The sequence below is a fragment of the Macrosteles quadrilineatus genome, unplaced genomic scaffold, assembly GCF_028750875.1.
Source record: "Macrosteles quadrilineatus isolate MER2022 unplaced genomic scaffold, UCM_ALF_1.0 Scaffold_2__2_contigs__length_208266976, whole genome shotgun sequence".
Classification (NCBI taxonomy): Eukaryota; Metazoa; Arthropoda; class Insecta; order Hemiptera; family Cicadellidae; genus Macrosteles; species Macrosteles quadrilineatus.
Window position 1 is genome coordinate 71,121,298 of NW_026542595.1, and position 21,868 is coordinate 71,143,165.

A 21,868-nucleotide genomic window follows, 5' to 3' on the forward strand; every position below is an offset into this window, starting at 1 on the left:
TTTGAGTTGACTGTTTTAATTCATCGGAAATTATGACCGAATGTGTTATTCGTTTTAAAATAACGCCTGTAATAATTTGCAATTGCTCAAATTTGATCAACAGGTGCGCTAGTATTTAATATTAAGTGATGACATTGATCCTGGGGTGTTTTAAAAAGGTGATGATTTTTTTAGGGTAGGATTATACTGGGACGCTGGCGTCCGGGACGCTAGTGGGGCATTAAATAAAATGGGGGCGATTATACTAGGGATACCAGCGTCGGATGCTAAAAAAGCCACCGGACGCTTGATTTTGTGCCTCCCAGCTGGGAGACTGAAATTCAAGCATCCAGTGACTTTTTGCCTCCTGGGATGCACAAAATCGGTTGTGGGCATTGGTTCAAATGTGGCGCATTATACTAGGCGGCTAGCATCTGAGACGCTCTCTTTCGACATGTGCGTGAATATAGGGAATACTCTATTACCATATGTCACATGGTAAGACCTGGACCCGGGAACAATCTACTTTTTTGATTTGATGTCCCAAGAGGCCAAAAACACAACCCGTTCATGTAGATTTAAATATTATATATATATATGTCCTTAACTCGATAACTATGTCTTTTTGTCCGATTTTGATGAAATTTGGCTTAAAGGTGAAGAGAGGGATAAACTTGAATGAGTTTGCGAACCAGTATGAACGGACCTTGGGAATGGGGTTTATGGAGTAAAAAAGGGGTTTTGTCATTTTTGACCCGTAAAACACAAAATTTCCCAATATCTCTATATCTAGACAATTTTAACGACCTTAAAAACAAAAAAATTTTGTATATTAAAATGTTTTTGTATGTTATTAGTTATTAGTTACTAACTAATAATGTTATTAGTTACAGAAAAAATTCAACAAATTGTAAATTAAATATTCCCATGTTATTCTTATAGAAAAACTTTTGGAATTTGCTTGTGTATGGATATATTTTGATCAAACTTGGTCAATTTGTTTATACTCAGCTATTAATAGTTTCCTAAAATCACACTTTATTAGCCTCCTTAAAGCAGCAAACCTGGGTACTCGTTAAACGTAATGATATTTAAATAGATATAAACAAAAAGTGACAAAACGTTGAAATAAAATGGCAGTCCAAGAGGCTAGCGTCCCAACACAAATCACGTCATTTTCGGCTCAAAGTGGGACGCTAGCTTCTCGGACGCCAGCATCTCGGACGCCAGCATCCCGGACGCCAGCGTCCTAGTACAATAGTAGCCTTAGGTTCTCTAGCTCCTTCGATATCTGGCTAAAAGTTCCAGGTTCTATGAAAGCAGAAATTTCCGTGTCTTCCAGTGTGGGGGAGGAAATAATTACATTAGCATAGTGAGCATACAGACACAATTAACTTCTTGGTTTACATGATAGAACAATGCTCATGTCGTTTAAAAAGAATGAAAATAGGAATGTCCCTAGAATAGATCCTTCAGGTACTCCGTATTAAGGTACTCTTTATTATTTTATATTTCTGAGGCTGTTTGAATGACTTAATTTTATTTTTTATTGAGTTATTTCAACATTATATGTTCTACCATTTAGATAGGAATTGAGTCATAGCGATGATTTTTTTTAATATTGACTATGTCTTTGAAATACCCAGAGATTGTGTAATCATGCATAGCAATAATTGTGTATTTTGTTTTCGAGCTCTATGTTTCCTAAGAATTATAATAACATGATCGAAAAATATTAATTTTAAAATGGGAAAGGGGGACATGTTTCATTCATGTCTGTGAGTGTGAGGGTGGCCTAACTATGATGCTCTACATGGCTTTTTACTTCGGCTTTGGACTGATGAGCCAGTCCACAGCGTTCAACACTGGCTTTTTCATGTGGCTAAGTCCTATAACAAATGTAGGTATTATAAAGACTAGTTATGGCAACTAGCAGTTGAGATTACGGTACTTCAAGTGATCCTTTGGCTATCAAGTGTGAACAGCTGCGCTTGTATCTTGGTTCCTCGTTTCTTTGGGATGTAATCTCGAACCTTGGACACCAAGTCTGGTTATACTTTATTATAACTTTGGCAACTCCGGTTACTGATACTGATGCATGTCACTATGAAAGTTGGGAAGAGGTCAAGGGGGTGCGGCATCTTGTTCAATTATAAATTTCCTATATATTTCAATAAATGGAACCATCGCCTAGTTAGATGAATAAGATTTCAGACCTGGATTCTTTTAATTATGTTTAAGGAGAACAATCCGTATCGTTGTTTGGTAGAACTGGGAGTACCTTTATTGTTGACCTAGATTGACTGTTGATTACAGTATTTTATCTCCGTCTATTTGGCTAAGGAAACACACCAGTGTTACTGCCAAGACAATCTTCCCAGCCTCTCAGTCTTATTGCCAAGTATGCCGACATCTCCTACAGTGGCCTTTTTAATGGACTGCAAATGATATTTCAAACTAGCAATTACTTCAGTTCCCGTTAAAACTGCAGTCTGATAGAATTGTTGTATATACTTAAATAGTCTCAAATTACATTAGTTATTCAGAATAAGAATTGATCTATAACAACTTGATATTTAAAACCCATTTTATACATTTAAAATTCAGTTGCAAGTGAGGGTTAATCACTTTCGTCAAGCAAAAGATATTTATATCTTTATATCTATATAAAGATATTTTATATTTTATTTATATCTGATATTTCATGTTATGGATGATCTTGGTATACTTAATAAAAAATAAAAAAATTAGATATATTCGTATCAAATCTGTCACTAATTTGAAAAAGACAAATAAAGATATAGTTTTCTTTAACTTTGAAATCATTTGGCTGAAAGAGTTTTTTTTTTTTTTTTAGTATGATGAAATCCTACAATAATTCTAACCAACAGCTTTATTTTGGTATTTAATAATTAGTTCTAATGGACTTTGCACATTGACTGGGTAGCCGAGTGGTTATAGTGCTTGCCTTCAGATGTAGAGGCGGCTGGTTCAATTCCAAGGGGGATCGTTTCTGGACCCAGATACCAATTTGGTCACTGGGCAAACAATTAATGTTGCTTTCTAACAAAAGGTCGACATTCAATAGTGTATTAAAGTGAGGCAGAACCGACCAACCCCACTAATAGCCTTATTCCTTGAGTCTATTCTGTTCGTTAAAGGGGTAAATGGGTGGCTGGTGGTCTGGTAAGGTAGACTAACAGGAGGTCAAGATTAGCCCCGGACATTTTGACTAGTGGGTATTTACAGGGGTTCTAAAGCAATAAATGCAGTTTGTGGTAACAAATCCTGGGCCTCTCTATCGGAGGGGACATTTGATTAATATCTTTCCCACAATATCGACCTACTCTGTATTTCAAACATCAAATCTGGAAACAGTAGTCTTGTTTGACAGAACAAGGACAACACAACTGACTAGCAGTCACTACCAAGCCTCATGCTGTGATTGTGCCTATGCAGTGATCATTCCCACTGGACAAAGATCTAGTTCTTCATTTGAAACATAGTTAATCCCCATCTTTGGAAGGAAGTTGCTTGCTTGGCCAGCACTTAAATCTATCAGACAGAGAGGTTAGTTTTTTCCAGGTGATAGTCCAGTTTTTACTTCACAGAAACCGATGGTCAAAACAACAACCAGATGAGTTCTTGTCATTTATTGAACTTGGATAATAGTATTAGTATTTTGAAGTCAAACTACATTTTATTTTTAATGTCGATAAATATCGAGTTAGTGCACACATTTCATCAACAAAGTAAAACTATGACACCTTGGACATTTGCAAGTAAACAGAAATTAGGTTCTAATTTTTCCAAAAATTGCTCCAGAAATGTCTACATACATGTTTAATATATGTATCGTTATTTAACATCAACATATTGAATTATGTAATGCTTAAGTGGTTCAAATCTCGCCAAATCACCAATGAATTTTATCTAGATGATAGTGCCTTAACCCCTCGGTCTTCTAGCCGGAAGTAATGTGAAAAACAATCCTGGGCGTACTAGGACACAAAAAAGTGGTTCCAGTGTTTTTCTAAGGAATATTATTTTCTGTTAAAAATCTATTTTTATTTTTTTATAGTACTGTATAGTATTCCAGAATAGTAACTATATTTTTAAATGAACTGGACATTTCCCACTTTGGCCATTGACTTCTGACATCCTAGAGATTTCTGTCATTAGAATCTAGCAACTATTTAAATCTTGATCTTGTAGACGTCAGCAGAGCCTTTGTTTCTGCGAGGGCTATCCATAAATTAAGTATCCATTGTGCTCCTGTCATCGCCATGAGTGCTAGTTCAGATCTGAGACCAACCTTGTGTTCCTTGCTTCGTACACCAATATTCTGGTCGTTTCCAGCCATATGGGATGAGTATCGCCGTTATATAAAAAAAACTTGTTAAAGAAAATCGACACTCCAATCAGATATGAATCATGTTCTGTGATTATGATTCTGTTGAAAGGGGATTGAACCCTTATTATTACTATTGCCAATTGACATGTGTAGCCAGAAGGGTTTTGATAAAAAAAATGCACATGTGGCTTAGTTTGCAGAAAGCCTTACACATTTTCCCACCACCAGCATATGTGCAGTGAGAGTTTATCAATGTCCATTGAGATAATGAGAGGACATAATGACAAGCTCAAACTATATGCATGCAAACAATACTTGTGATGAATCAGATAAAATATCATAAAACATATTTTAAGTTATAAATATTACTGCAGATAAAAGTTGAATATGCTACTTTAAAAACAGTAGGCAGTAAATTGTTCCCATGCCCTCAGAAGTGAAAATTCACATTAAGATATTATTACTAGATTTAATAACCCTCATAAAACTATTTTAAATGGATTGTGATTGTATAACCTCCCCAGTAATAAATTAAAGGTACAAAAGTGTAATAAATCTTCTATGAGCTCATAACCAACTGGCTGGAATCCCACCCCCCCCCCCCAATTATCAAATTATTTTCAAAATCCCTCCCCTAAAAAATCTGGCAATGAACCCCCTATGGCACCCCTGCTGATTCAAACAAGACAAATGAATGTAGGGACAGTTGGCCTACACCATGGGTAACATTTTAATATATTATAAGACCACCTGCAAGCTTTCTCTACCCCTTGCGCACATTTTCTATGCCCAAAAACTTAACTACATTCACATCCATGGCAATAGGCATCAATAGCGGTTGAAGACTGAGACTACAGAAATCTAAATAACATAATGCAATTCTTGCCCGACAAGGCTCGTCAATTTTTTCACAATTTCTGACAAGAGGTATTGTCCTGTATTGTATTGGATGTAGGAACCGGCTAGAATAGAAGTACCTAACTTTCTGAGCGGTAATGTCAAACGTTGCTCAATGTTAAGGGGGGGCAAGTTGACACCTGAAATTTTTATTTGGCATGACAAATGTCCAACCTTTTACAGCAAATGCATATAAGATCTCCTTTATTTATTCGATGGGAGATTTCACGTTAACCATCTTTCAATCCAGACCTTTGTCTAGGTGACTTTCACATTTCATAAAATGAAGACCTGGTTAACAGCACAGCGCTTTCCGATGATAAGGAACTCCAGTTTAGTTCATGTATAAAGGTAGCATTTTAGTTGCCCTTTAAGTGCCTTTTGCCACTCTATTTCAGAATGTTCATTGCTTTATGAATAGCCCCTGTACTATTAGACAATTTTGATTCTCTCTTTTTCGAACCACTCAATTTTCAATATTGCTCTTGTATCATTTTTTTCAAATCTTACGAGTGTTGAACCTTGCAATTTCTGTTTTTTCTGCACCATTGTTGTGTACATACAATTACCTACAATTATTATATTGTGTACAATATGTGTGTACCTATTTTAGTTACCACTGTTGGTTTGTGTCGTACATAGATAAATTCAATATAAATCAGAATTTGTAATACTGTAACATTAAATCAACAAGCTGCCTGCATTATTACACAAGATTTAAAAACATTTAATACAAGAACTTTAAAGATAATAGAAGAATAAACTTTTAATTTGGCCATTTTTTTATAATGTTCAATTTATACATATGCTTGATGACTAAATTGTTTTACCAGTATGAAAAGTAAAACAAACATGTTCATGCTTGGAAAAACAGGACACAATGGAGCCAGCAGGAGTAGAGGAAGAAGATGTCATCTGCAGTTTGCTGTTTGACCTTTTAGTAGATTAACTTGTTTTATTATACTCCAGATATATTACATTCAACCTAATTAACTAAACATAAATTAATGCTGATAAACTCTACAACACATAATAAAATCATATTAAAGTAAAACCAATTGAAAAGTCGGTAAAACTTAACAAACACGCCAAAGCTATTAATCAATCCAATCATTATTTAACAAATATTTGTGTTGCACAACTTTGATCCTAAAGTTAAAAATTTAGGAGACATTTTCCTTCTGAATTATTGCCATTATACAAAAATGTGTACAGCATCATACAGTATAATGCTTATTTCACAGTGTGTTTTGTAGGTTCAACAATAATATAGTGGATGATCCTATGGGCCACCAAAGTCTGATCATTTAAGCTAGCTTGAATCGTTTCACTAGTATTAGGCCCAGCGCACACGGTGTGACTGTTTTACAACTGTCGTTGCAAACCAGTTGCGCTTGCAACTGTTTTGCGACATCGGCAATGTATTGCAATGGGGAGCCGCACACAACGCAACTGGTTGTTTGCGATTTTCAAAAAAGTTTGAAACCAGTCACATGCAACGGTGGGCCCGACGTTGCAGTTGCGTTGCAGACTCCAGTTGCACGAGACCACGGGGTGTTTTGTGGTGTTTTGGTGGAAATTTGTTGATATTTTGACGGCCGTATAGTGTTTATCTCAAAATGAATGATCAAGAATTCAACTTTGGAAGCTCGTTGGAGAAGTAGAGAAACATGAAGTTCTGTACAACTACAAACTGCCAGAATATTCAAGGAAAGATTTGACTGGTAAAGCATGGCAAGATGTGTCTATTGAATTGGGTTTGCCAGGTAATGTTATAAATTAATTAATTTATTTATTTGAAAACTAATCAATTAATTTAATTAATTAAATATTATAAATTTAATTTTACCATAACCACTAAACACTACATTACTGGTAATGACAGCCAACTCTTGAGGACTGTTTCATATTTACTACTACTTTGCTATAATGTTCTCTAGCCGTGGGGTGAAGAAAAATATATTTCACCACACTACAACATATTACAACTAACTATTCACCACAATAAGAATGTAGTTAAACAGAACTACAACCTTTAAAGGTTATGTGAAAAAATCATTGAAGAATCAGCAATAAATAATAAATAATAGTTGCTAGGAAATGGCGATACTGCTTGTGTATTTAATATGCATTCATGTTTTAAGAAAGTAAGCGGACAGTTGATTTTGCGGCCCTAGGGATCTAAAAACCTGCTTGGTCCCCAACTGACAATGACAGCTGGCTTGGCCAGCAAAACGTTCAGCCACCAATTAAAACAGTTAAAAACATCATAGTGAGGTGAAAAATATATTTTTGCTCTCGGTCTATTTTGTTTGCGGTTGTCATAAATAATTAAGGTAAACAACCCATTCAAGATTTAAATTTCCTATCCGACTGTGACAGCTCTCTAGCTGCTACAAACAGCCTACGCCTGACGTTATTGCTCAAATAAGGGTGAACCCAATGCTCCCTCTGTACCCTACGGTGTCTTCGGTATTCATAATAACTAATAACGTCTTCTTCGTCTGAGTCTGACGTTGTTATTGTACTTAAAAACACTTAAAAACAAGCAAGGCCTTAAAAACAACGTCACTGCACTTACAATTTTAACTCCACTGATTGCAGAATATACGCAACTGTAGTTGTAAAACAGTTGCACCGTGTGCGGACAGAAGCTTTGTTTCAGTTGCAAACTGGTTGCAGTCGCAACTGGTTTGCAACGGTTGCTGTTAAAACAGTCACACCGTGTGCGCTGGGCCTTAAAGTTAAAATATAGTTTATGTTTTGTATGAACTAAACCCCTTGAAGTGGCTGGAGAGAGAAAATATATTATAATGCTTTAGTGTTATAAACAAAAATTTATCTTCCTTCAGCTTCTTCAAAATAAACTCTTCTTTGAGTTGTATGAAGATGGTTTTGTGTCCAATAAAGCCAATCTTATCACAAGTTTTATCAGTAAACAGCATTAAAAATCTATGTCTATTATTTCGCTACTGCAGTATACTTAATCATTACTGTGGTTGTTTCTATATAGTTTACAGTTTACTCAAGTAGTATATACAGTAGAACTCCAAATATCCGAATCGCTAACAGAAAGAATTTTAAAACTTAAAATCACAGTAATAAGAATCGTTATTAAAGAAGGCTGAAGCTGTGATCGTGGCAAAATTCAAAACCTCTCCCTCGGTCATGTAGACATTGATCGTCTCCCATGGTCATGGAAAAAACATGGTTATCGTTTTCTGTAATCACGGCAAAATGTTAAATTCATCAAACGTTTATGTAAACATGATCATGATCTCCCGTGGTCATGGAAACATTCTTATAGTTTATAACCATCGCAGAAAAATCTTAAACATCTTCTGCGGGCAAGAAGCTATAATTGTTCGTCCTCCACGATCACGGAGTAAGCATGAATATTCAAGTCGCAAAATCTTTGCAGACGCTTTCTCAGGGTGTCCACTAGGCCAACCAGAAAAAATTCATGAGTAATTCCTGGTAGTTCAGGCCATACTTTTCATACCAAACTTTAACCAACCTGTTTTCGTTTCAACTCCCACTATGCTGTTTTAGCGCTAACATTGTTTACTATTTTAGTTATTTAATAAATTATACTCAGTTAAAGGAACAAAATTTGTGATTATTGTAATATTGTCTGACACAAGTAGGCCTATACTTTTTTTTAAATATTATTATAAGCAGAAAATAAAAAACTAATTCTTAAACCTGCAATTTATGATTAACTCATTAAAAACAGTGATGTGTCAATACAAATATTTATTGATTCTCCAAACTGATACCTCCTAGAGCGGTTGAAGTGAATTACAAAGGTTTTTTTATTCAAGGGAAGTGTATTTATGATGTCTATTTTTCATAATGCCTTTTACTGTAGATTTGACAAAAAAGCCAATTTTATGTGTGGACATTCCGTTTGGTGAAACCATAGGAGATTCTGTACCTGCAACTGTTTAGGGCATTTGAGGGTTATGAGAACCACAGTAAAACATTGTACTGTACATGGTTTTTATAACATGTAATGTTACTTTAAGATAGGCCTACCTAACTTAATACTTTTTAATAAAGGTATGGGAGAACTGACTGTACTATTCGAAAAATATGTTTAATCATGTACAACTAACTGAAAAGAGGTACAGCAGGGAAGGTATTCTTGCTTAAAACGTTATGTAGGTGTTGTTTTTTGTTTTTTTTTTTATAAATACTGATTCCGCAATCACAATATTCTTTTAACAGGTCAACACAAAATGAGAAAAATTTTAATTATTAGGAATGGCCTATTTTATTGGTGACTATTCAAAATAAAAAATTGCCTGGTCTCATATAATTTGTGTAAAGTTAATGTGGTCTTTTTCCCAGTCATCAAATGCAAACAAGATTTTCGGTTTTCATGATGGCTGGACAACCTTCGCAGGTGACTAATAGGTAGCAAATTTTGTTCATCTCCCACAATCACGAGGCCATTATCATCGTACCCTGAGATCTCAGTAAAATTGTATGAATCCCTCTGGGCGAGGAAATCATCATCGAGCCCTACCATAACAACAAAAATTATCGTCTTCAGTGATTGTGATAAAATTGAGAGCATCTCCCATGTTCAAAAAAACATAATCATCACACCTCCAATTGCGGCCAAATAATGAACATCCATAGCTATCGCGGAGACATAACTACGTACCTTTAGCAAATTTCCCTATAGGGAAGTTGCTATTACCATAGGTGGCACAATAAGACCTAGGCCCAGCACCGATTTAAATTTTCATTTTGATGTCCCAAGAGGCCAAAAACACCATCACATATATGTGTCATTGAATACGATAACTTGAGTAATTTTGTCAGATATTGATGAAATTTGTCTTGAATGTGTAGGGCGAGATAATCTTGAATGAGTTAGCGAACCAGCATGATCAGACCATGGGAACAGGGTTATATGGGATAAAAATCCATATATTACCATATAGGGAATAAGCTATTACCGTAGTACTCATGGTAAGACATGGACCCGGGACCGATATAATTTTTTCATTTTGAGGTCCCTAGAGGCCAAAGACACTATCCGTTCAAATTCATATATGTATGTCCGTTAGCACGATAACTCGAGCAAAATGGTTTTATTTTTATGAAATTTGGTATAAACGTGTAAACCTACGTTTATTCGAACAAGTTCGCAAACCAGCATGATCAGACTATGGGAACGGGGGTTTATGGGGGTTTTATGGGGTAAAAAATGGCTTTTCTCATTTTTGACCCTCAAAACACATAATTTCCCAATTTATCTCAAGACCTTTGAAAGAGCTGAAAAAACAAACAATTTAGTGTATCAAAGTTTTTTTGTACGGTTATTGGTAACGGAGAAAATTCAAAAAATTGTAAATTTAAAATTCTTATGGAGAATATTGTAAAATGTTGTAGTTTGCCTGTTTATGGATATATTTTGATCAAACTTGGCTTATTTATTTATTTTATACTATTTTATTATATTAATATTTTACTAAAAAACACACTTTATTAGTTTCCTTGTAGCAGCAAACCTAGGTACTCGTTAAACATAATGTTATTTAAATAGATTTGATTAAAAACAATTCAGACAAATGGTAATTCGCTTAGTCGGCAGGTTTGCTGCGGCAGGGGTATTTTTGTAAGTGAGAAAAAATTATTCTAACTTTCATAAGTTATTTGGAGCTCCAGGCCCTAGGCGGTTGCCGGCCTGGTTAGACCACCCCTTTTTAATACTACCATGGCAAATTTGGTGCTGTGTCCTAGTAAAGTATAATGAAATATTTAAATATTTAACCCTTTGCAGTTGAATGGCGAGTATAGGTAGCCGGGCGCCATTTGTGCAGTCAAGAAACTGCTCAAATGGCGACCTATACTCGCCGAAAAATGAAGAAAAAAAATACAATCTCAAAGGGTTGGTACAAGATACAATGTTCTCAGCTGATAAGACGTTGGGCTGATGATTTGCTACATCACGGTTGACAGTGAAATGATTTACTGAATTAAGTTAACAGAACAACTACTAGCAATCTTTAGAAACTCACTTGTTTTGCATAAACTTTAACCCTTCCTGAGTGGTGGCTTACTCCTACTCACTACGCCGTTAATAATTAAGTTGGGGTTAAAAAATTGATTTTGAAATTTTGATGTTTTTCCACATCTATTTGATGGTTAAGGTTGATTTTCAAGGGTAAGGTTTTTGATGGTTAAGGTTGACACTTTTGATGCAGCGAATATATACGTCCAACACTTGCTAAAGAATGCTGTGATCTTTATACATACGTCTAACGCTTGAAAATTTTGTTTAGAAAAATATTTATTTTTAATAAATTGTTTGAAATATCGGGGACTTTTCCTGGAGTAGTAGATACCCAATTAAACTGTATCAAATTACGGAAATAAAAATGTGTCCTCAAAAAATAGACCCACATTACGCCCTTAACTTTTAAGATTTACAGCTTAATAAAGTTTTACCAACAGTTCAGTTGATTTTGCGTGGTTAAAGATAGGATATTTTTGACTCACCTTTTCAAATGTGGCAGTGAAGCACTGGACAATGTTCTGAGTGAAGAGGTTGATGTATGCCTTGCCTACATTCTTCATTATGGAGTCGATAAGGTACAACACAGGAAGTTTGATCTCAGGAGGTACCTACAACACACACAACATGTCTTCCCGTTGCCCTGAGAGAGACCAAGCTACTCCCACGTGGACCTTCTCTCATCATCAGGAAGATTTCATCATGTCTCCAAAGTTTGATAGTGTAAATAAAGTTTGAATCTATTACAAAATCAATTGATAGGAACTAATGTACAAGTTGATTTGAAAGCACAAAAAATCAATAGATGATCTATTTTAATCAAACACTACATACTTTGTACATTTTGTTTTAGATTTCTCTATAGCAGCATCTATAATTAATTGAAATTACACAAAAAGGATATTAAAAAAAGTCTAATCAAAATTAAACAGTCAAAATCAAATCCAAGAGTAGGCCTATATTTAAAATACTGAGTGATTTTGAAAAAAAAAAAAATATTTAACCACATGAAGAATAAACTGAAGTTATACACCCTTGCTTATTGTTGTTTACTCTACAACCTCTTGGAATAAATACAAAAAACTACGATAATACTCACCTGGGCATCATTGCTAGAGACCAGCAACCACCACTTCAGGACCACTTAAATGTTCATTTTGCTAGCCACTACCATAATATTTACTACTAGAATACAGTCTGTCTTCAAACTAGAAATTATACACAGTTTTTTTTCTATAATTGGGTTTGGTTAATCTCTAAAATGTCATTGCTGTATTGATTGACCAAAACCCAAACTATTTACCTTTTAAAGCCTAACCTAATAACAAGTTTAGGAAGGTTGTTGATGACTATAATTACCACTTATTAAAGCTATTGATGTTTGTAACACAGAATTGAAAATCCAGTAAAGAAACACAATTAAGCATTATACTTAATTGTCTTATTATAAAATTGTTATACATTTTCTTAGTCTAATCAAAATGTACAGGATTTCCAATCAATTTCTTGGTTTTGTCCAAGGAAAAAAATCTTATTATTTATATAAATCAAGTTAATTATTCATCTCTGTGTTTATTAAAGATTCCACGAGGTTGGAATATTTCCTTGTTATATCCTAGTACATTAACATTTGCTGGTATTTGATATTTCATATTTTCCTTTAAATTGAAAACCTATTGTTGCCAAGATAGCTTTTATTTGCAAGATGCAGATTTTTTATTTACTAGTCTGCTGTTTTGATTTTATTTCTTTGAAAGAATGCACTAATTTTTCAACAAATTCATGTAGGCTACTATATTTTTTTTAATTCCAAAATATTACTTCTTGAAGTTTTGGCATCAAAGTATCAAAAGAGCCATTTAAACACTGTGGCTATTACAGAGAGATACTTCAAGCATAGTTTTATGTATGGTCTTGGGCAAATCTTAAATATTTCTTTGCCCTCTTTTTTTGTCACAATTCTAAGTTCCAAACTAAGGAAATAAAGATATGCAATGATCCAAAGTAAGTTTTATTTAAAAAAAATAAACTAACAGTAGGAATTTAATGTACACTGAAGGCAATTATTGTATTATAATGATGGCACTATCAGTCAGTCTTATCACTGGTGATGAGTCACTGCTGCCAAGCTGGCATTCTACAGTTGAGTGGAAACTTGCTGCTTTCACTTCCATGGCTCCAATCACTGCTTTGCTTTACCTCACAACCTTAGCAATAGCTCCCATATCATACAGATTTTCTTTTAAATTATGATAAACACATTTACAAATTGAGTTACAAGTTAAATACTTTTTAACCTATTGTTTTGAAAAGCTGGGCATAACATTTGCTGAGAAATAACTGCTCTTATTCTCTATTATAAATTATTCCAAGTTCATTTTATGAGTTCTAATAACTTATGGTCTTACTGAGAGATAATATGAATTGTTAAAAAAGGAATTAAGTTTTTTAATTTACATCAAAATTACTAAGCAAAGCACTTAAACTCTTTCAGAGGCAACTGTACTTGGAACTTTTAAATTCTGGACTTAAAATCCTGTCTTAGAGAAAATACTTAGAATTCCTGACCCATGTTCAATGAGAAGGAGTATTTTTTTAATTATTGTGTACTTTTTTGGTACATATATGTTGAAGTTTGGTTTAGAAGCTTCCAAATTGTATAATGGTAGGTCTACACTTTACTCATTATTACACTTAAAACAGTTGTTAAAAGCCCATGAAAGAACATTTCTAGTCTTGAACATAATTATCTAGTATTTTTACTTGGAAAATAAGAGGCTATAAAAACCCCTATTCCATACATTATAAACAGGGGTCTGAAAAACTAAAATTCTTTTTGTCTAATGCAGCTCGGTAATTAGGCATATTTAAAGTCCTCTTGTTTATGGTAATCATCATGAGCTTCCATGGTAAAATTAGATTAAACAAAATAGAAGAAACTATTTAGCCCCTACTGAAGATATGAGTGTTTTTACTGATCCACCATTCTAGCTTTAAGTCTACTAAATGTCCATGAAATTTTACATTTTCTTCATGTCTCCTACATTTAAAAAAAATATTTTTCACAGTAGGCCCAAACTGTTTGTTGACTAGGCCTATTATTGGGAATTCTATTGGGAAGTCTATGAAAGACATGAAAATCAAAACACATTTCGGTTTGAAGAAGTTTAATGAACAAATAAATGTTCACTTTACAAAATATTACACAACTAATAAGCTAGTACTAAAACACATGTATTTAAAAATATATCATGGTTCTTCTTAATAGAAAAAAGCTACTTATATTACAAAAAAATAAATATGCATATGTACAGTTAGGGTTTAACCTTAAGCTCCTTTTAAAGACAATTTGTAAAATCCTTGTAAATCTGCAAGATATGTTGATTGACATTTGAAAATAAATATGCCTTTTTGTTGAAAAAAATATTCGCAAGTTATGTTCATGATTTTAACCCAAGTTATAACTAGTTACATAGTTTTATAAAGGTTATAAAGGTTGTGTTATCTTGATTGGTTACTGTAATGACAACTTATCAGAAATGTTGATTGGTTTTTACTTAACCAAAAGTTTTCTTTTTTTAAATTGGTTGATACAATTTCAATCAGGATTCAATTAACTATACTGGTACTTTTAAAAATTGTTCATTAAAATGTTAATTTAAATCTTAAATATTACTACTTTCAAAATAGTTAGGGTTTTATCAATATTTAAGTTTTCTATTTTTTATTAAGTGGAGCTTAAAGGCAATGTGGAACTATCAAAGAAACATTGTTGTATTTGTTGTGTAACAAGAAGCGTGTTTTCCACAAGTATCCAAGGTTGCAATAATCAATACCTTCAAAACAAGTGTTGATGCCAATGAAAATAATGTTTTGCAATTGTATCCTTGTTCTATCTTTTTGAGTACCAGTAATTTAGGAGTTTTGAAACACCTAATAATCATGTAATAGAGACTATCTTTTGTTACATAACATTAACAGCCAACATAAATGATGAATAGATATTGTGTTAATTGAAAACACTATCACTGGAATAGTTGGGGTTTTCATCATCTAAGTCAGTTATTGAGCAATCTTCTTAACTAAATATGGAATCGGGAGACTAAAATTTAGATCTGGCTGACTAAAATCTTATCTGTTAGTTTAGGCCTACATCACTTGATTCTCAGTGGATTGTGATTAATGTATTGTAAAACTATGTTTATTTAGTATCACTATTCCAAATTTAAATCATTATAGCTTTTGACCAACTATTATTTTTTGTGTGGGGTATTTTACTGTATTACCGATAGTCATCGAGTCACATCAGCATGAGTATCTGTGTAATTTAGTTTTGATACAGGACCAAGATAAGCATTTAAATTAAATGTCTGGCCAAAGTGCAACTTTTGTGAGTGGTGGCAGCAACCTTGTAAACCTGTAGGAAAACAGCTGTAATGAATGGGGGTGATATGTAGGCCTATTTGTTTCTTTGGTGTTGAGACAGGAGTATTAATGATTAGATAACTAAGGTATTAAATAATTAAATCTATATTGACCTTTTGCAGATGAGTGAGCACGGTTTCAGTGATGATCGGAGCGTACTCCAAGTGGTCATCCGCCAACATGGTCAACATGTTGATGTGCGGCTTGCTGTTCACTGTCAGCTCACTCAGCGAAGACGCAAAGCTTTCAGCAATCTCCGACATCTTCTACTGCACCTGTACAATGAAACAACCAATAGTCATTGCTGGTCCATAACTTTATATTGCTGGACAGATTATGGAAATTTTCCATCAATAATCAGTACCTAACAGACAATTAGTACAAGAGAAAGAAATAGCTTTCCCTACATGGGAAATTTGCTAAACGTGTACAAAATTGTGATCACTATTACCGATAGCTCTTTTACAATGCCGATATGCTTGCATTCCACCATGTGGGCCTAGTACCTCCGTATAGTAGGCAAAAAAAAAGTTAGAAACCTCTATAAGGCTACTAAAGGTGATTTAGCACAATGACGAATAATAAAGGCTGACGCTTAAAAAGAATTATAGTTGATCAAGTTTTACTATGAGAAGGGCAGTTCAGAAAGTAAGACACTTAGAAACAAAAGAACAAAATAAAAAGTGCCACTACATACCAAAAGGTAACATTAGGTAGGCCTATACCCTACTCTAAACTAGTTATCTAAATAATATCCATGCAAATTGAGACATAGCATGGCACAAACGTTTCTAAGCCCCTCCATTGAAATTCACTGCCTCCAGCATGAACCCATAGTTAATACCAGCTTAAAATACAGCGTGCTATCGCATTGTCTAGCAAGTCACATCTTCATCATAGGTGCACTTGGTAGTCACCCGGTGGCAAATCTGCACTATAAAAACCCTCCCATACAAAAACTGCCAGAGAGCTCCCGGGTTCGACTTTCCAAGTACTTGTACTAGCGTTGTCAGGGTTTCCCCCGACTGTTCGTCTTAGTTTTGTAACATTTTGCAATGCCACTCTAGTTTATTGCTTGGCCACATTAGAGTAAATCAACGAGAATCACTCCCTTGACTTACCAAAACACAACAGTTATGTATGACCTTTCTCATAGACAGAGTTTCTTAGACAATTGGTTTGTTTACGTGTTCACTTTCATCACTAGTTGGTCAGTCACTAGATTAGGCCTAACCTTATCATCCTCATGGTTTGATCATCGTTTGGGTAGTTTTAAAGATCAATGCACCACTGTCTCACTCGTCCGCAAACATTGCAAATCTGGCAATAGATTTCTATTGGCTTGTGAATTTGTGATTCTTTGCTATAAAATTCTAATCACAGAGCCAGGCCCGGACTAAGAGGACCATTCGAGGATACTTTAGATGGGCTTAGTATCCGAGATTTATGTTTGTTTGTAAAATAATTAATATAAATATTAGGTACCTTCTTGAAGAGACAAAAATAAATTGAATATTCTTTCCGTTAGGCCACTGCTAAAAGCCAAAACACACTAATAAATTAAAATTTATTTCAAACACAACGGGGAAATTGGTAACCATAATAGAACAATATAGTTATCTACACAAGATAATCGCCGGTTGTCTGAGTTGCATACTGTGCAATATTTTTGCATTTATTTACGTGGGAGATAATGTCTTTGGCTAGCTGTAATATTCTTTAAGCACTAGCGGTGTTTTGTATGCGTTAACGCAAGCAAATACATCGCTGACTTTTACTTAATTTAGAATCAGAATCAATGGCAATACCCTTTTTTATAGCAATATGGGAGTGCTGAAGGGTATTTAAACAAAACAGCAATGTTAATTTAGAAAACCACGTTGCATAAAATCGATTTGCAAGAAACCTAAGAACCACGGTGTGGAGTGGATGTTATTAGCCTACATATAAGTATGGGGCAAGTAAGGCCATTTTGCGCTTGCTGAGTGATCTAATAAAACATCGCTTTGGAGTTGTCTGCTGGACCATGGAGGATTTAACATTAAGGAGAGGACACGTTTGAGTTTTGTTGAAGCCAGCACGACCGCGCGGCCGTTCCGGGGTGGGGGGGGGAGGCATTGTGCTCAGAAACATACATAGTAAAATTTTTAAGGATAACTGAACCAGAAAGCGAACACACAACCAATTAGGACCGTTATAATGCCATATTAGAGATTTACCCCATACATTCAATTGGCAACTACATTAAGTTATAAGTTTATAATGGAATCCGAACCACATTTTTGCCTTGTACTTAGTTTTCGGATCGGTCTATTATCAGAATAGTACTGCGGGTAAGTAACTTACTCGAGCACTAGTGCGGATGTCAGTAATACTGAACTTAAGTAGGCCTATAAGTTTTAAGTAACTTATGGTAGGTATATATATTGAATGTTACCTTATCGACCAAAATTAGGCTATTTTAAGCACTTTTATCTTCTGGCAATATTGGGGGAAACCCCTATTTCATCCTTGAAATCTCAAAAACCGCTAGAAATGGGAGATTTTTGGGGCTTGAAACATTTTTTTGACAGTTTTATTTTTATTTATGTCCTTTTCTTATTATTTAACTTAGACCATCCAAACACATTTTCTCTTGAGCACTTACGGCAAAAAATGCTGATTTACCCAGAAAACCAGGTTTGAAAAGCTGTAAAAAATAGCAAAGTGGCGAAAATTACTGATTTTGGGTAAACCAAATTAAATTTAATCCAACTTAAGTAACTTAATCTAACCTAACCTAACCCATGCTTAATTTAAGTTAGCAAAGCAACGAAAATGACCGATTTTTGGGTAAACCAAGGTTAAGTAAGATCAAGTTAGGTTAGTAGCCTATTAAGTTATTAATATTAAATAATAAAAAAATTATAAAAAATTTAAAAAAAATTGAAGCACTAAGATTTGCCCTCAAAAGTGCCAGAAGAAAAAGTGCTTAAAATAGCCTAATTTCGTTAGATAAGGTAAAAAAAATTGCAATATAACTTAACTAATAAGTAGTTAAGAAACTGTACCCAACTTCTTTTTACTTTAAGTAAAGGATATTTTTCTCATTATTTAGGCCATTTCAAACACTTAACTCCTCTTCCACTTTCGGCAAACACCTAACTTATTTTACCCCGAAAAACGCAATTGAAAATCGTGAAAAGCATTAAAATTCACTAAATATTGGCACATTTGACCGGTAAATGTGTCAATATCTTAATACTAACCTAACTCTGTCATTTTTGGCACTTTACTTATTAACCTGAGCATGGGTAAGGTTAGGTTAGTTTAAATTAAGTTTAAGTTAGGTTGTTCTACCTAATAATTTGGTCATTTTTGGCACTTAGGCCTAACTACTTTTAAGATTTTTTTCAGCGGGATAAGGTTGAAAAATTTCGCGACCCAGCATGATCGGACCATGGAAACGGGGTTTAACCCCGCAATTAGTTTTATGGGGTAAAAATGGGGTGTTGGCCTTCTCATTTTTTTACCCTTAAAACACAAATTCATAAGTATATATCATTGTGTTTTTGTACAATGATTGGTTACAGAGAAAATTCAAAAAATTGTTAAGGTATACCAAATACCGAACGGTTAAGGTTAGGTTATGAATTAATCTGTAAAATATATTTATAGGTATGTAGTAGGCTAAGCCTTATTTGTTGTTATTAAAATGATTGCCAATATTTCCTCATTTGATTTTCAGGGTTTGGAGTCAATTATAAAAATATATAGGCTATATTAGGTACCAGAAATTGCGTTTTTTTCAACCAATACCAAACATTTTGAAACTGCTTAACCGGATTCGAATTTCCTAATACAGTACCGGATTTGGGCTGCCTAGTACCGGACGGCAATCCCGCGGGCGCTGAGGAAGCCCAAAAACGTATTGAAGCAATTTTTATTCTTATCTGTATTAATTACGTAAGCCGGTTCTTTGCGTCAAAATTGTGGGCGACTAACAAGTCGTAGAACGACGGGAGAGGGCCCTAATTAAAGGTCTCGGTCCCGTGACGGTGGGAAAAATAGTGAAATTCCCAAATTGTTAACACAAAATTAGGTACAACGTAAAATGTTCCCCGTAAGAATAGCATTCTAATATATATATGGATTACTCATTTTCCAGTAAATTCTGCATTGTACTATATAAAACCAGGGATAACGTTACCTACAATAATTAAGACATTTAGTTACGTCTTAGAACGTTGAAATCAATTGTTTTACTGTGCAATTTGCAAACTTGTGTATTTTTAAGTAGGCCTAAATTAGTTAGGCGTATGATAAGTAGTAGAATCATAGGAGATGGCTCATATCAAAGGAATTAAACTCAGTAAAGCTGAAAAAATAATGAAGTTTTTTCTTTCTAATTTGAAGGTTGTTGTTGTGTAGAAAGAATGTTTAACATGAAATAACCACATTGACTAAATAATAAACGATTCAAGATCTTTTGTTTTGATTTCAAAACATATGTCAAAGATTTATTCTAAAGTGTTTTTGTACATCTACACTAACATTTATATTTGAGATTTATTGTAGTGTTTAATCAATATTTTGTATGAAGTGGAATAGACTCAACGGCCACTCTTAGAAAGCAACCTGGTAATAAAGATGAAATATGTTAGTCCTACAGGTATTTATTCATTTAGTAATTACTATGACAAGTTCCAATGGGCGAAAAATAATATTGTTTGGAGGAAATTTTAACCAGGTACTTTGTAATTTATTGCTCCAAGCAAAAAGGTTATAATAATAAGCACGGTAGTAAAGGAAGCATCCATATATAACAGTAAAGCCTAGCCTAGATGTAGTTTCCGTTTCTTAAAACTATCCAAAAATATGAATGTCGAAGATGCTGATGAAAAGTAATTTTGTGATTGGGTTCGATAACTGGGTAATGGCACCATAACCAGTCGCAAAATAGTTAGTAATTAACTTAGGCGTTGATTAGGCCCTTTTTTTATAGAATATGTAAAATCAATCGCACCTTTAGGAGGAAACATAAACTTACACTACTCTAATAGCAGTTTTTTAATGTTGATCAGATACAACTCTAGGGTTAGCCTAAGTTTGGTCAATAGGATGCCTTTGTTTTGCAGTAGTTAATTAACCCTTTACAAAAGGATTATAAACTTAGATATAATAATGGGTCGGGCGGGGTGCTAATTTAGCGGTTGTAAGCTTATCTTCTTTATTTGTCTTTTCATATATTTGACGAAGACTATTTCCAATATTTCAATCAGGGAAGCCTTTTTATCACTAACCAAAAGACCAAAGCTACCTTAGTAAACCAATATTTATACACAAACATGTTTTCTGTCTTTAGCAGGGTTAAACCTCTCGAGCCATTGAAATTATTTATTTAAAATAACATCAAGCAATAAAGACAAACAAAAATATGTTTTTTACACAAAAGAGGTTTTGAACAAGGATATCTATCCTGACACATAGATAAATAGGGTCGCCGGAATTTTATCCCCCTGGAATTTTACCCAGGCTAAAATTTAAAAATCCGGGCCGTACACTCTAGGTTTTTATAATTTGATGTGTTCTCCTGATTAAATTCACAACCGTGAAAATATATGTTTAATTCCGCATTTAATCCACGGAGCTGATGTCGCGAAACTCAAAAGTTCGCGGCCGGAATTTTACCCCCTGGTTTGTGACATCACGTTTGCCCAGAGGGTAAAATTCCAGGGAGATAAAAATCCGCTACCCCGATAATTAGATTCCAAGTTTTTTTTATATTAGAATACCTAATTTGTTTAACATGTAAGCTTTTTAGGGACTTATGTTCCTACAAGCCACTAGTTTAATTTTTAATTTTGTCTCATACAAGATTTAGCATATTAAAAATAACAAGGGTTTAAGTTAGTTAAATCATGGTTGTAAAGGGGATGATCTCACTAGGTCAGCATTGGTTAGACATTCCATGGAATGTGAGTCATATTCTTGGAGATGGAGCGAATTGACCTCTGGAACGTTTTTTTTTTTTATATTTCAATATAAACAAGTGGACAAAATGATGTCATGGTTAATATAGGCCTACTGTAGGAATGTGGAAGGCCTAACCATGGCAGGTCAGTTGGTATTTTGGAATGGCATTCCCAAGAATGTGAGTCATGTAAGGGGAGATGAGGGTGTGTTGGCTCTGGTTTGTTATT

The 21,868-nt window shown here is 34.2% G+C and overlaps 1 protein-coding gene across 5 annotated transcripts in view; it reads right to left on the minus strand.

Moving 5' to 3' along the window:
• The window catches only part of LOC128986927 (uncharacterized), an 82,854-nt gene that overhangs the window by 51,496 nt on the left and 9,490 nt on the right, over window positions 1-21,868 (minus strand). For all 5 annotated transcript variants that reach the window (XM_054407543.1, XM_054407542.1, XM_054407540.1 and 2 more), the window contains exons 2-3: window positions 15,800-15,961; window positions 11,747-11,872 (exon numbers count right to left, since the gene is read on the minus strand). In XM_054407543.1, coding sequence (XP_054263518.1) covers window positions 11,747-11,872; window positions 15,800-15,949 — 276 coding nt within the window. In that variant the 5' untranslated portion in view covers window positions 15,950-15,961. The remainder of the gene's footprint in view (window positions 1-11,746; window positions 11,873-15,799; window positions 15,962-21,868) is intronic.